The sequence below is a fragment of the Aotus nancymaae genome, unplaced genomic scaffold, assembly GCF_030222135.1.
Source record: "Aotus nancymaae isolate 86718 unplaced genomic scaffold, 86718_ANA_hifiasm-v0.15.2.pri h1tg000016l, whole genome shotgun sequence".
NCBI classification, from domain to species: domain Eukaryota; kingdom Metazoa; phylum Chordata; class Mammalia; order Primates; family Aotidae; genus Aotus; species Aotus nancymaae.
In genome coordinates, this window is record NW_026988428.1 from 62,285,196 (window position 1) to 62,298,424 (window position 13,229).

Below are 13,229 nucleotides of genomic sequence, written 5' to 3' on the forward strand. Positions count from 1 at the left end.
CTTGCTGCCCATGCTAGAGTGCAATGGCATGATCTCAGTTCACTGCAACCTCTGTCTCCCAGGTTTAAGCAATTCTCCTGTCCCACCATCCTGAATAGCAGGGATTATAGGCATGTGCCACCACACCCAGCTAAGTTTTGTATTTTTAGTAGAGAAGGGGTTTCATCATGTTGGCCAGGCTGATCTTGAACTCCTGACCTCAGGTGATCCACCTGCCTCAGCCTCCCAAAGTGCTAAGATTACAGGCATAAGCCACTGCGCCCGGCCATCTTTTTTTGTCTTTTGTTTTTTTTCCATTATGTCTTCTTTTTTCTAAGATGAGGTCTTGCTATATTGCCCAGGCTGGCCTTGAACTCTTGGACTCAAGTGATCTTCCTGTCTCAGTCTTGCAAAGTGTTGGGGGATTACAGACATGAGCCACTGACCTGGACCCCATTATGCCTTGGCTAAAAATAAATAGCTCTTCTTAGCCAAATACCTTTAATCTTGAAAGAACAGGTAATTTGGCTCAGCATAGTGGCTCATGCCTATAATCTCAGCACTTTGGGAAGCAGAGGCAGGTGGATCACCTGAGGTCGGGAGTTCGAGACTAGCCTGACCAACATGGAGAAACACTGTCTCTACTAAAAATACAAAATTAGCCAGGTGTGGTAGCGCATGCCTGTAATCCCAGCTACTTGGGAGGCTGAGGCAGGAGAATCGCTTGAATCCGGTAGGCGGAGGTTTCAGCGAGCTGAGATTGCACCATTGCACTCTAGCCTGGGCAACAAGAGTGAAACTCCATTTAAAAAAAAGAAAAAGAATAGGCAATTCATAAAAACGGACAGTTAACATAACACTTTCAATTTAACTAGTAATTAAAGAAAAAAATGCATCTATTTTAGTAATTAAAGAAAAAAATGCATATATTTTATCTATCAAACTAATAAAGACTTAAAAGTGATGACCAGTGTTGACAAGGAAGAAATGAATGCCATTCTTACAGCTGGTGGGACTGAAAATTTCAGGAAAGCAATTCAGGTAACACTTATTTTAAACCAATCGTATCCCTTGACTCGTCAATTTTACTTTTAGAACTCAGTCCTAAAGATATAGATGAAATGGGGCAAAGATTTCATTAAACACTTAAAGTCTATTAGTGTCCCCCCCACCTTTTTTTTTTTTGAGATGAAGTCTTGCTCTTTCACCCAGGCTGGAGTGCAGTGATGCAGTAACAGCTCAAGCTCACTGCAGCCTTGACCTCCTGGGCTTGAGTGAGCCTCTCATCTCAGTCTCCCAAGCTGCTGGGACCACAGGTGCATGCTACCACGCCAGCTAATTTTTTATTTTTAGTAGAGATGGAGTCTCACAATTATTGTCCAGGCTGGTCTTGAACTCCTAGGCTCAAGGTGTTCCTCTCACCTTGGCCTCTCAAAGTGCTGGCATTACAGGAGCCACCATGCCCAGCCTAGTGTCATTTTAAAGACAGGGAAAAGAGAGATACAGGAAAGTTAAGTATCTTGTCCAAGGCCATTCAAACAGTAAATAGGGAAGGCAATATTCAAACACAGGCATTTGGACCTCAGAGTTTAAACTCTTTTGATACAGTGAAATGTTTATGGTACACTGTTAATCTAATAAAAAGGATGATATTGAATTGCAAATATAGTATATCTTAATAAGAGAACATGCATAGCAGAAATGTATAGAAGAAAATGTGAAATACTCGGTATTATTCTTTATATAGCAGGATTATAAGTGATTATCATTTTCCTCTTTGCACTTTGGCCTCTATAGGCATAAATAACTTTTTTTTTTTTGAGATGGAGTTTCACTCTTGTTGCCCAGACTGGAGTGCAATGCCGTGATCTCGGCTCACTGCAACCTCTTGCCTCCTGGGTTCAAGCAAGTCTGCTGCCTCAGTCTCCCAAGTAGCTGGGATTACAGGCATGTGCCCCACGCCCAGCTAATTTTGTATTTTTAGTAGAGACAGTGTTTCTCCATGTTGGTCAAGCTGGTCTCGAACTCCTGACGTCAGGTGATCTGCCCGCCTCGGCCTCCCAAAGGGTTGGGATTACAGGCATGAGCCACTGTGCCTGGCCTTTATTTTTTGTTGCGATGGAGTCTCGCTCTGTTGCCCGGCCTGGAGTGCAGTGGCGTGATCTCAGCTCACTGCAACCTTGAACTCCCTGGTTCAAGCGATTCTCCTGCCTCAGCCTCCTAAGTAGCTGGGATTACAGGCATGTGCCACCATGCCCAACTAATTTTTGTATTTTTAGTAGAGACGGGATTTCACCATGTTGGCCAGGATGGTCTTGATCTCCTGATCTCGTGATCTGCCCGTCTCAGCCTCCCAAAGTGCTGGGATTACACACATGAGCCACCAAGCCTGGCCAATAATTTTTATAATTGGAAAAAACCCCAAACATACAAAAAACAAAAAAATGCTAGTTTTAAGAAAATAAGATCAGGTTTACAGGCTGTATGTGACACTTCATTGTTTATCAAACCTACTCTTTGGACATTAAGACTCATCTGAAAATGCTCCAGGGGGTATGTAATCCAAGTGTGATATGTACAAATGCAAAATTACAAAAAGCATTGGGTTACCATGATGAGACTCTAATAGATGTCATGTTTGAGGTCTTTGGTGAATTCTCTGCATAACTTTGCTCCTGAGAAGTCAAAGTCCTTAGCCTTCAAGTTAGCACTAATGTAAATAAGGGCAATATATTTCATCTAAGACAGCGTCTTCTTTTTCTTTCTGAGACAGGGCCTCGTTCTGTTGCCCAGGCTGGATTGCAGTGGCACAATCTTGGCTCACTGCAACCTCCACCTCCCGGGCTCAAGTGATTCTCATGCCTCAGCCTCCCAAGTAGCTAGGATTATAGGCATGTGCTACTACACCCAGCTAATTTTTTTATTTTTTGTAGAGACGGGGTTTCACCATGTTGGCCAGGCTGATCTCAAACTCCTGACCTCAAGTGATCTGCCTACCTTGGCCTCCCAAAGTGTTGGGATTACAGGTGTGAGCCATTGCGCCTGACCTTGAAAAGTGTTTCTTGATAGAGTAAATAGAAGCAATTAAAACAGTTAACAATTAGCTGACAAGTACTTCACTGGTTTCCTGGCTCTAAACCAGTAGTCCCCAACCTTTCTGGCACCAGGGACTGGTTTCATGGAAGATAATTTTTCCATGGCTGTTGCAGGGGCCAGGGATGGGGAGGTGGATTCAGAATAAAATTGTTTCACCTCAGATCAGGCATTAGAGTTGTGCTCCTTTGATAATCTAATGCCGTTGATCTGACAGGAGGTGGAGCTTAGGTGGTAATGCTAGCTTGCCCTCAGCTCATCTCCTGCTGTGCGGCCCTGGTTCCTAATAGGCCACTGAGCAGTACTGGTCCATAGCCCAAGGGTTGGGAACCCTTGCCCTAAACTACTGAATGCAAGGCTCTCAGAAGAAGCCCTTTACTGGGACCTCCTCATAGTACTTTTTTTTTTTTTTTTTTAAACTCCAGGTTTTGTCTGTATTTTTTTCACAATATGTTTATGTAAATTCAAACTATCTTTTGGATGTTACCATCAGCTTGTGTAAACTAGCTAGCTTTTTGCCTGATTCTAGCAGAGCAATCTGGCTTTTTTTTTTTTTTTTTTTTTTGAGACAGAATCTCGTGCTGTAGCCCATACTGGAGTGCAGTGATGTGATTTTGGCTCACTGCAACCACTGCCTCCCAAGTTCAAGTGATTCCCCTGCCTCAGCCTCCTGAATAGCCAGGACTACAGGCGTGCGTCACCACACCCTGCTAATTTTTGTATTTTTAGTAGAGACAGAGTTTTATCATGTTGGCCAGGCTGGTCTCAAACTCCTGACTTCAGGTCATCTGCCTGCCTTGGCCTCCCAAAGTGCTGGGATTTTTTGAGACAGGGGTATTGCTCTATTGCCCAGGCTGGAGTGCAGTGGAACAATCCTGGTTCACTGCAACCTGTGCCTCCCGGGCTCAAGCAATCCTCCTACCTCAGCCTCCCAAGTAGCTAGGACTATAGGCACACAGCACCACACCTGACTAATGTTTGTATTTTTTGAAGATACAGGGTTTCACCATGTTACCCAGGCTGGTCTTGAACTCTTGGACTCAAGTGATTTGCCCACCTTGGCCTCCCAAAATGTTAGTATTACAGGCAACGGCCACCACACCCAACTGCAATCTGGCCTTTGGCTGTTAAATTTGGTGTGTCCTCCCCAAAATAATCAAGTATTACATCAAGACAGAATTTTTAAAGCACGTGCCTGTTAGATAAAGAAGAATGCATGTGCACAGGAAACAGCACTTCATACTGAAGAAGCCACTTTGTCAGTTTATGTAACTTGCTTTGTATGCACACAGGTATGCATACAAAAATGTAACAAATGTATCAAATTTGAAACAGAAATGTATCACAGATGGTATCTTACTTGGTGAGTGGCTGGTTAGAAAGCAACTGCTTAAGATGCTGGGACAAGAGCTTCTTTTCTAGAGACAGTCTTATCCATGCCCGAGCTCGTCCAACATCAGTCTTGATCTCACTCATGTTCTGAATATGCCTAAAGAATAGTGGCAACATCAAAGATACAGATCTTAAGGATAACCCTGACTAGAAAAGAAGAGTGAACAGTACTGGACACAGAAAGGATTCTTTTATACTTAAAGGAAGCAATGGATAATATACAATTGATGTTAATTAAATTTTTGAAGGTTCCATCTGAATCATGAAGTTAGTCTCACATCATAATTGACATTACAATACAAGCACACAGACAATGTTGTAAGATAAAGCATTTAACACCCATTCACTCTTTCAGGCTTTATTATGTCCTTGTAGCAGACTCACAGATACCTGTAAACAAGCATTTGGTTATTCCTGATTCTCAAAAAAAAGTAATAAAACAGGGTGAATACTCAAGTTTCTTTTCAAAATAATTGTTCTATAGCACAACTGAATATCAGCCACAACTTTAATCCACTGAATTACTTTTCAAGTTGCACTGGACAATATATGGAAAATAAGAAATCTTACTTTCTATAGCATTAGAGAAAATAAGCTAGACTGCATTGATAATCTTTAATTGGTTAATTATTTTTAAATATTTTTGAAATACAAGGTCTTGCTATGTTGCCCAGGTTGGTATCAATCTCTTGGTCTCAAGTGATCCTCTGTCCTCAGCCTCCCAAAGTGCATGACTCACTGCACTCAGATCTTATGACACTGCTTTAAACCCATACATTGTAAGAGTTGACTAAGTATTGTACCTAAAATATTTAAATGAAAAAAGTCTCTGCATTCCTCATTCAATAAATCTGTTAGATATGGTGATGTCTTGTAAAGATTTCTTAACAGTAATTCCAAGTCATGATTCTCAGATCTGTATCTGCTTCAAACTAAGTCTACCTGATTGCAACTGTTCTGCCACACATCCTGCCATTATTTGCACATTTTTTTTGTATCAGTGGGTAGTAGGTATTTAAGGGAGTTTTAAAAACTGAACAAAAGAAGCTATGAAACAGTTTAGGGTGGGCACGATGGCTCACGTCTGTAATCTCAGCACTTTGGGAGGCCGAGGCAGGAGAATCACTTGAGCCCAGGAATTCAAGACCAGCCTGGGCAACATAAGACTCCATCTCTACTAAAAATAAAAAAAAATTAGCTGGGCGTGATGGCAGGTACCTGTAATCCCAGCTACTTGGGAGGCTGAGGCAGAAGGATTGCTTGACCCTAGGAATTGAAGCTGCAGTGAGTGGTGATTGCATCACTGAACTCCAGCCTGGGTGACAAAGCAAGACCCTGTCTCAAAATTAAAATTAAAAAAAAAGTTTAGAGATGCTTTAACTCAGCTGCATTTTCCATTTGGATTTAATGTCAGGAAAGAATACAATGGTATAAAAATAAAATAAGCAAAATCATAAAAAATGCTTCCTTCAGAATAATACATAAGCAAAAAATACACAGACATAATTATTTGAGCAATTTAGTTAAAAGCCACAAAATATTTCAAAGTTATCAGCATGTGCTAACACATGTATTAATAACAAATACCTCATGTCCTGGATAAGAGAGACCCTGAGTGTTGGCAACATAACTCCTGAGTCAGATTTTCTTCTTTCTGGTCCGAGGGCAACTATGTAGAAAAATATCAGCAACATATTAGAAAAGTAACAAAAAATATACATAGTTCATACTAAATACTTTGAAATTGTTTTGATAAGAACAAATTTTAAAAACATTTAAATTTTAAATTTTAAAATTTCTAGTTTTAAAAATTTAAACTTCAGGGCATACACCAATGCATTTTTTTTCTTTTTTTTTTTTTGAGATGCGTCTTGCTCTGTTGCTCAGGCTGGAGTGTAGTGGTGCGATCTCGGCTCACTGCAATCTCTGCCTCCCAAGTTCAAGCCATTCTACTGCCTCAGCCTCCCAAGTAGCTGGGATTACAGGTGTGCGCCACCACACCTGGCTAATTTTTAAAAATTTTTAGTAGAGACGGGGTTTCACCATGTTGGCCAGGCTGGTCTCAGACACTTCATCTCAGGTGATTTGCCCGCCTCAGCTTCCCAAAGTGCTGGGATTACAGGCATGAGTCACTGCACCTGACCTCATTTCTATTTTTTTTAACAGAAAAAAGTGGCAGAGGAGATGGACACTAGAGAATCCTTTTAAACTTGATCTGGATCTTCATAAATATAGTTACAGCCAGGGACAGCAGCACCTTGACATTCTGATTACAGGAGCTCCAGGGCAATGTAGTAAACTAATGTTCCTAGCTGTCTGATTAAATACATTTTAAACACTAGATTTCTAACAATAAACATCACATTTAGGGTAGTGTTGCCTTCTAGAGGCAGTGAGGGAAAAGGAATTAAGGATGAATAAAAGGGTCTTTAAGACCAGCACAGTGGTTCATGCCTGTAATTCCAGCACTTTGGGAGGCCAAGGTGGGCAGATCACCTGAGGTCAGGAGTTTGAGAGCAGCCAGACCAATATGGAGAAACACTGTTTCTACTAAAAAAACAAAATTAGCTGGGCATGGTGGCTCATGCCTGTAATCCCAGCACTTTGGGATGCTGAGGCAGGTGGATCACTTGAGGTCAGAAGTTTGAGACCAGCCTGGCCAACACGGCAAAACCCTGTCTCTACTAAAAATATAAAAATTAGCTAGGCATGGTGGTTAGCACCTGTAATCCCAGGAACTTGGGAGGCTGAGGCAGGAGAACTGCTTGAACTCGGGAGGCAGAGGTTGCAGTGAGCCAAGATTGCACCACTATACTCCAGCCTGGGTGACAAAAGCAAGACTCCATCTCAAAAAAATAAAATTACTTTTTTACAAAACATTTCTGAATGTGCAAAGTAATTCATATTTTTGAAAAGGTTCCGAAATGACTGATTCAATATAAAGCATTTTATCTCAATTAGCTTCCCACAGTTACTTCTACTTTTCGTGAAATAAATGGTTATTTTACATAAAGAAAAGCAGGCTCCCTGTGTTGTTGTGAAAAATACATAGCAGGTAGAATACTTAGCTTAAGAAACCCTACATAATTCTAATTAGCTAAAAATTAAGATACTTCTAACATGTTATGTCATCTATAAATTGAAGAAGAGCTTTGACTCCTGAAATTTTTGAGACATATGTACATATTTTTTCCCTGAAAAATCATTAATGCTGCTTATAAAACTTTTTTTTTTTTTTAAATGGAGTCTTGCTCTGTCGCCCAGGCTGGAGTGTAGTGGCACCATCTCACCTCACTGCAACCTCTGCCTCCGGGGTTCAATTGATTATCCTGCCTAAGCCTAACGAGTAGCTGGGACTACAGGCATGTGCCACCATGCCTGGCTAATTTTTGTATTTTTAGTAGAGATGGGGTTTCACCATGTTGGCCAGGCAGGTCTCAAGCTCCTGACCTCAAGTGATCTGCCCGCCCTGGCCTCCCAAAGTAGTGGGATTACAGGTGTGACCCACTACACCCGGCATAAAGCTTTTAAGAAAAAAAATATTCTAATGCTAGAGAGAGTAATGTATACTTGCAGGGTTGTTCACAATTCATTGGGGGTTTTCACAGGATACCTTACTTGATCAGCATGACAGTTTCAGCCTAGCTAATTTTATTTTCCCTATTTTATAGATGAGGAAGCAGGAGATCAGAAAGGGCAAATGATTTTTTCCAAGGTCTCACAGTTAGTAAGTAATACTGCTCCTTCTACTTTATCCCATTATTAGCAAAAGGAGTAAATTTTAGCTTGAGAGAGAAAGAGATCAAGACAAGGCCGTACAGTATTGCGTCTTCTCATAGTCCAATGCTGCCAGTTCTTTATCAATGATCTCATACCTGGTGATTCTGCAAGGTGCTCTTGTTTCTCTTCTCTGTCCTGAAATTGAATTAAATGTGACCACAAAGCTGACTTCCCCTGAAAGGACAAGGTGTGTAAACATTTCATTTTATAAGAAACAATTCATCAAAAAATAATTTCTCATCCAAATCATTCATATTCCAATAGCCATTTAGAAGTTTGGTGACCCAAGCTCACCCATTCCTAGCTGTGTAACATTCTGAGCATCTTCTGCATGTATTATAAAGGTCATCCTTTGCCTCACTGAAAAGACTGGCAAGAGCCTGGGGAAGGGAAGCAGCTAAGCAAAGGGGTAGCATGGGAGGCAAGAAGATTTCTGATGTCAGCTTAGTTGTTACTTAGTTGTATGTAATTAGGGCTGTCTACAGTGGCTACATTTGTAACCATGGAATTAAAATGCTCTAGCAGAACAGAATGTACTTGTGTACATCTATATGTAAAATACGTTTGGATATATGAAGTGGTAATGAGAGAAAAAAATCGATGTGAGAGGAGAAAGAGAAAAAGGGAGGCAGAAATATGCACACATCAGGGAAAAAAAACACACAATAGGAGACTAGAGAGACAAAAGCAAAGAGATCATTTGAATTTTTTCACCCTGAATTATTAGAGAACTTAAAATGGTAAGGAACTGTTAATTCTGGTTACTAGAGTTTTTTCCTGGACAGTGACAAAAGCAAACATTTAATGGAACTTACTAGGGATACAGCCTCTGCAATGAATGTGCTATTTTATCCTTTCCTGCTTAGCAGGAAAGATCCCCAAATCACCTCCTGCTCATGGGTTATATTTTCTTTTTCTGAAATTAAAATGCCTGTGGCACTTTTCTAGTCCTCTTGTGACAAAATAATCTATTTTTTTTTTAATGACATATTTTTCTTCTTGTTACATTTCTTCACAGGGCTCTTAACTGGCCATGTCACCAGGACCTCATAAACTGTTACCTGCTTGACCTGCAAGCCATGGCTCCATATCCTCTCCAGCAGGTCACAGAGGCTGGCGATCAAGGTATTCTCCTCCAGGCCAGTGATGTTTGCTTCTCCATGGCCAAGTTCCACCGCTTCGTGTCCCATCTTCTCTACCAACATGCGTTTTGTCTAAGAATATCACGTGCAGTCATAAGGCACTCCAGCAGTGAAATCAAAACCAAAAAGTCAATTACTGAAGTAGGAGACTTGGCTTCCCTTCATAATACTTCTATTTGCAGATTTGTAATCACCTTGGATGACAAGTCTTAATCTCTGTGGTCAACTAACTGGAGTAACATAATTTATATGTTACTATTTTGTCAGAGAAATGGAGTGTGACTAAAGAGAAAATAAGGTAATATTTATAAGGCATCCCCATGTTAAAAAGATGCTTATGTACAACAATTGTCAAATTATTAACTTCTGTGACATAGGGGAATTACAGCAGACCTAGAAAGTGTGCTGTCAGGGCTGGGTGCGGTGGCTCACTCCTGTAATCCCAGCACTTTAGGAGGCTGAGGCGGGTGGATCACCTGAGATAGGAGTTTGAGACCAGCCTGGCCAACATGGTGAAACCCTATCTCTACTAAAAATACAAAAAGTAGCCGGGCAGTAGTGGTGTGTGCCTATAATCCCAGCTACTTGGGAGGCTAAAGCAGGAGAATCCCTTGAACCTAGGAGGTGGAGGTTGCAGTGAGCTGAGATCACACCACTGCACTCCAGCCTGCTGGGTGATAAAGTGAGACTCTGTCTCAAAAACAAACAAAAAGAAAATGTACTATGAGAACATGGAACCCCATCCTGCCACCACAACCTGCCCTATCACTGCCCCAGCATCTTAGCATACTAAAGATTCTTGCATTTAGTTTGACTGCACTTAGGTTAAAAACCACAATAAAAATGGGCAGCTCTAAAGTTTTTGAGAACTCTAATTTGTGAATGAACCAGGACTTTCCTTCTCTTTTCCTTTTTTATCTTTTCTTTGTTCATCGAGCATGCACCAAAAAATGGAAAGAAAATGGAAATCAGTTTCATGTAAGTTAATTTGCATCAGTCTTAGTAGTTTTTATAAAACGCAAGAACGAGAATCTAGCTCTTTTAGGTGAGAACTTTAATTCACCACTATATACTGATGCTGAAAACAGTGCATTTATTGAATATGCAGAAAAGGTACTCAATGACTGTCAAATCAATAAAATTATTAGTTAAAATGATGTTTTAAGTTTTGTCAATTTGTACTGCTACCTCCAATAAACAAAGATATCTGAGAGGAGACTGTTGTGCAATATATACAAACCTACAACTCAGCTAAGGTCTTTCTCCTTATGGGAACACAAACCATGTATAGACACAAATAAGGTTATACACACGTACATACACAGAAACAAAAGTGTTGTCTTTCACATAAGATGACAACATTCCTGATGCAATTACGAGCAGTTTAAGACATCTCATGTTGGAGAGGAGGACAGCAATGTCTGAAAAGATGAGGAAGATGGCACAAGGCTCTCATGTCATTGATTCTGCGGGCAGTAGAGAACCCATGGAGGTTCAACGCCCAAGTAAAGAGCACATGAGGTAAATGCCACAGTACAAGTTTTCTTCTAGCAAAATTCCATGCTTAAATGGGGGTTAACCCAGTTCATCTTAGCCTCACACATGGTGTAAACATGAACGCACCACTGTCTGGCATCAGTGAATAATACATACCTTCATTCTACATTCTTTTAATAAGCCTTCTACGAATTTCCAGTTGGTCTGTGCAATCACTGCAGGAGAGAGGTCTGACAGTTTGGGCTGCCTCAGGTTTTTTCCTAAACTTCGTGCCTCTTGCATATATTTCTAAAAATTAAGGAGTATTTTTAATGCATAAACATTAGCTATTCTTCTAATCTTCTTAACCTTATACAAACAAGTGCAGAGACAAACAAAATGCAAAAAAGTCCGTAAGTGTATGTGCATAACAACAATTAAAGTTTTAGTGCACCAAAAGATAGAGGACACTCATATGCCACCCCAAAACAACTGTTAACTCCTGTGAGAAGTAAAGTGACAGAAACCCATTGGGTTAAAACTCATTCAAAGTGAGATAACATTTCATTTCGTTTAGTCTTTTTATTGGGAATACAAAAGGTTGTGATCGTCAGGATTGTGGTTGAGACAAAAAAATTTCGGTGTCTGGATTACAAATCCGAGGTTCTGCAGGAGCCCAGTGGTTCTCAGATTACTAGTTTCCTCCACTCCTTTCCCCATATAGCAAGAGACTTAACATACCTCTAGTCTCCTGGGAAGTGCTCTCCAATCTAACCCTTTGCTCTATAATCAAGTCACAACAGTAAAATCAGGAGCTCTAGAATCTGGTTGTAATTAATTTTATGACTCAGGCATATCAACTAATGTTTGTGCATCTTAGCTTGTTAAATGGGCATAAAACACGCCCACCTACCTCCCAAAAAGGCTATATAATCACTCCGAAAAGCACGATGTGCTCCAAATGAAGGAGGCCTCTTTCTGTGATGTTTTTGCTAAAGCCCTAACTTATCTGGTTGTATAATCAAGAGAAAGTGGAATTACAGTGTTACTTTTGGGGTTTATGGTAACTCTAAGGTATCACAGAAACTTAATCAAATGCTCTTGAGTTTTGGAGTTAGTGAATTTCTATTAAAATCACTACATGTGATTAGTGCAAGATATATGCTCTCTTTTCTTTCTATGCTGCCTATAAAAGTTCATCCAAAGGCTAGGAGGTGGCTCATGCCTATAATCTCAGCACTTTGAGAGGCCAAGGTGGGTGGATCACCAGAGGTCAGGAGTTGGATACCAGCCTGGCCAACAAGGTGAAAACCCATCTCTACTAAAAATACATAAATTAGCCAGGCATGGTGGTGGATGTCTGTAGTCCCAGCTACTTGGGAGGGTGATGAAGAATAATCACTTGAACCTGGGAGGTGGAGGTTGCAGTGAGTGGAGATAGCATCACTGCACTCCAGCCCAGACAACAGAGTGAGACTCCATCTCAAAAAAAAAAAATGTTCATCCAGATACCTTATGTTTACATCAGGATCACAGGGCAGAATTTTCTAAAATGTCCAAGTGTCTTAGGACCATATTTAGAAAATAACTGCTCTACATTATATAGTAAAACTAGCAGTTTATTGGCCGGTGAGGGGAGGCAGTGGGGAGACAGAGACTGCAAGCCAGCACATCCTCCCACAGGCACATATGTGAAATCTATCCTTACTATATTCAGAGAACTTGATATTATAAAAGAAGATGTGTAAAATCCTTTGCATTCTTTAAAAAAGAGAATTTGTACATGTAATATATTTCTCCTTTGGAAGAAAAGTAATCTGTCAAGTCTGGTACAAATAAAAAAAAAAATCCCACTGATTAGGGATTCAACTGATCAGTTTACCTGCTACTTCCCAACCTTTGTGATAAAAGGCAAAATTAACGAAATAATGTTTTTTTCCAGTCCAATCATTTTAACAGTTGTCTCTAATTCTCAGTTTTCCCTTCTTTCTTTGACCCTCTTAAAAACGTTTGACGCAGAAAAAGTACACATAAATGGTATGGGAACTAAATGTCTGCAGAGTTTATTTTATTTTTAAAATCTATCGACCATTACCAGCAGAGAAGCCCAATGTAATAAGGTCTATGTAAACAGTCTGAAGGTTAGTTAGCTGTTTTTTGTTTTTGTTATTTTTTTCTTGAGACAGAGTCTTGCTCTGTTGCCCAGGCTGAAATGCAGTGCCTTGGTCTTGGCTCACTGCAACCTCTGCCTCCCGGATAAAAAAGCAATTTTCCTGCCTCAGCCTCCAGAGTAACTGAGATTACACGTGCCCGCCACCACACCCGGTTAATTTTTGTATTTTTAGTAGAGATGAGGTTTCGCTATGT

At 40.4% G+C, this 13,229-nt stretch overlaps 1 protein-coding gene across 4 annotated transcripts in view; it reads right to left on the reverse strand.

The window, feature by feature from the left end:
* The window catches only part of DENND5B (DENN domain containing 5B), a 209,301-nt gene that overhangs the window by 26,031 nt on the left and 170,041 nt on the right, over positions 1–13,229 (reverse strand). For all 4 annotated transcript variants that reach the window (XM_064377434.1, XM_064377433.1, XM_012458431.3 and 1 more), the window contains 5 exons: positions 11,040–11,171; positions 9,306–9,458; positions 8,340–8,418; positions 6,052–6,133; positions 4,433–4,561 (listed from right to left, as the gene is read on the reverse strand). In XM_064377434.1, the coding sequence (XP_064233504.1) occupies positions 4,433–4,561; positions 6,052–6,133; positions 8,340–8,418; positions 9,306–9,458; positions 11,040–11,171 (575 nt within the window). The remainder of the gene's footprint in view (positions 1–4,432; positions 4,562–6,051; positions 6,134–8,339; positions 8,419–9,305; positions 9,459–11,039; positions 11,172–13,229) is intronic.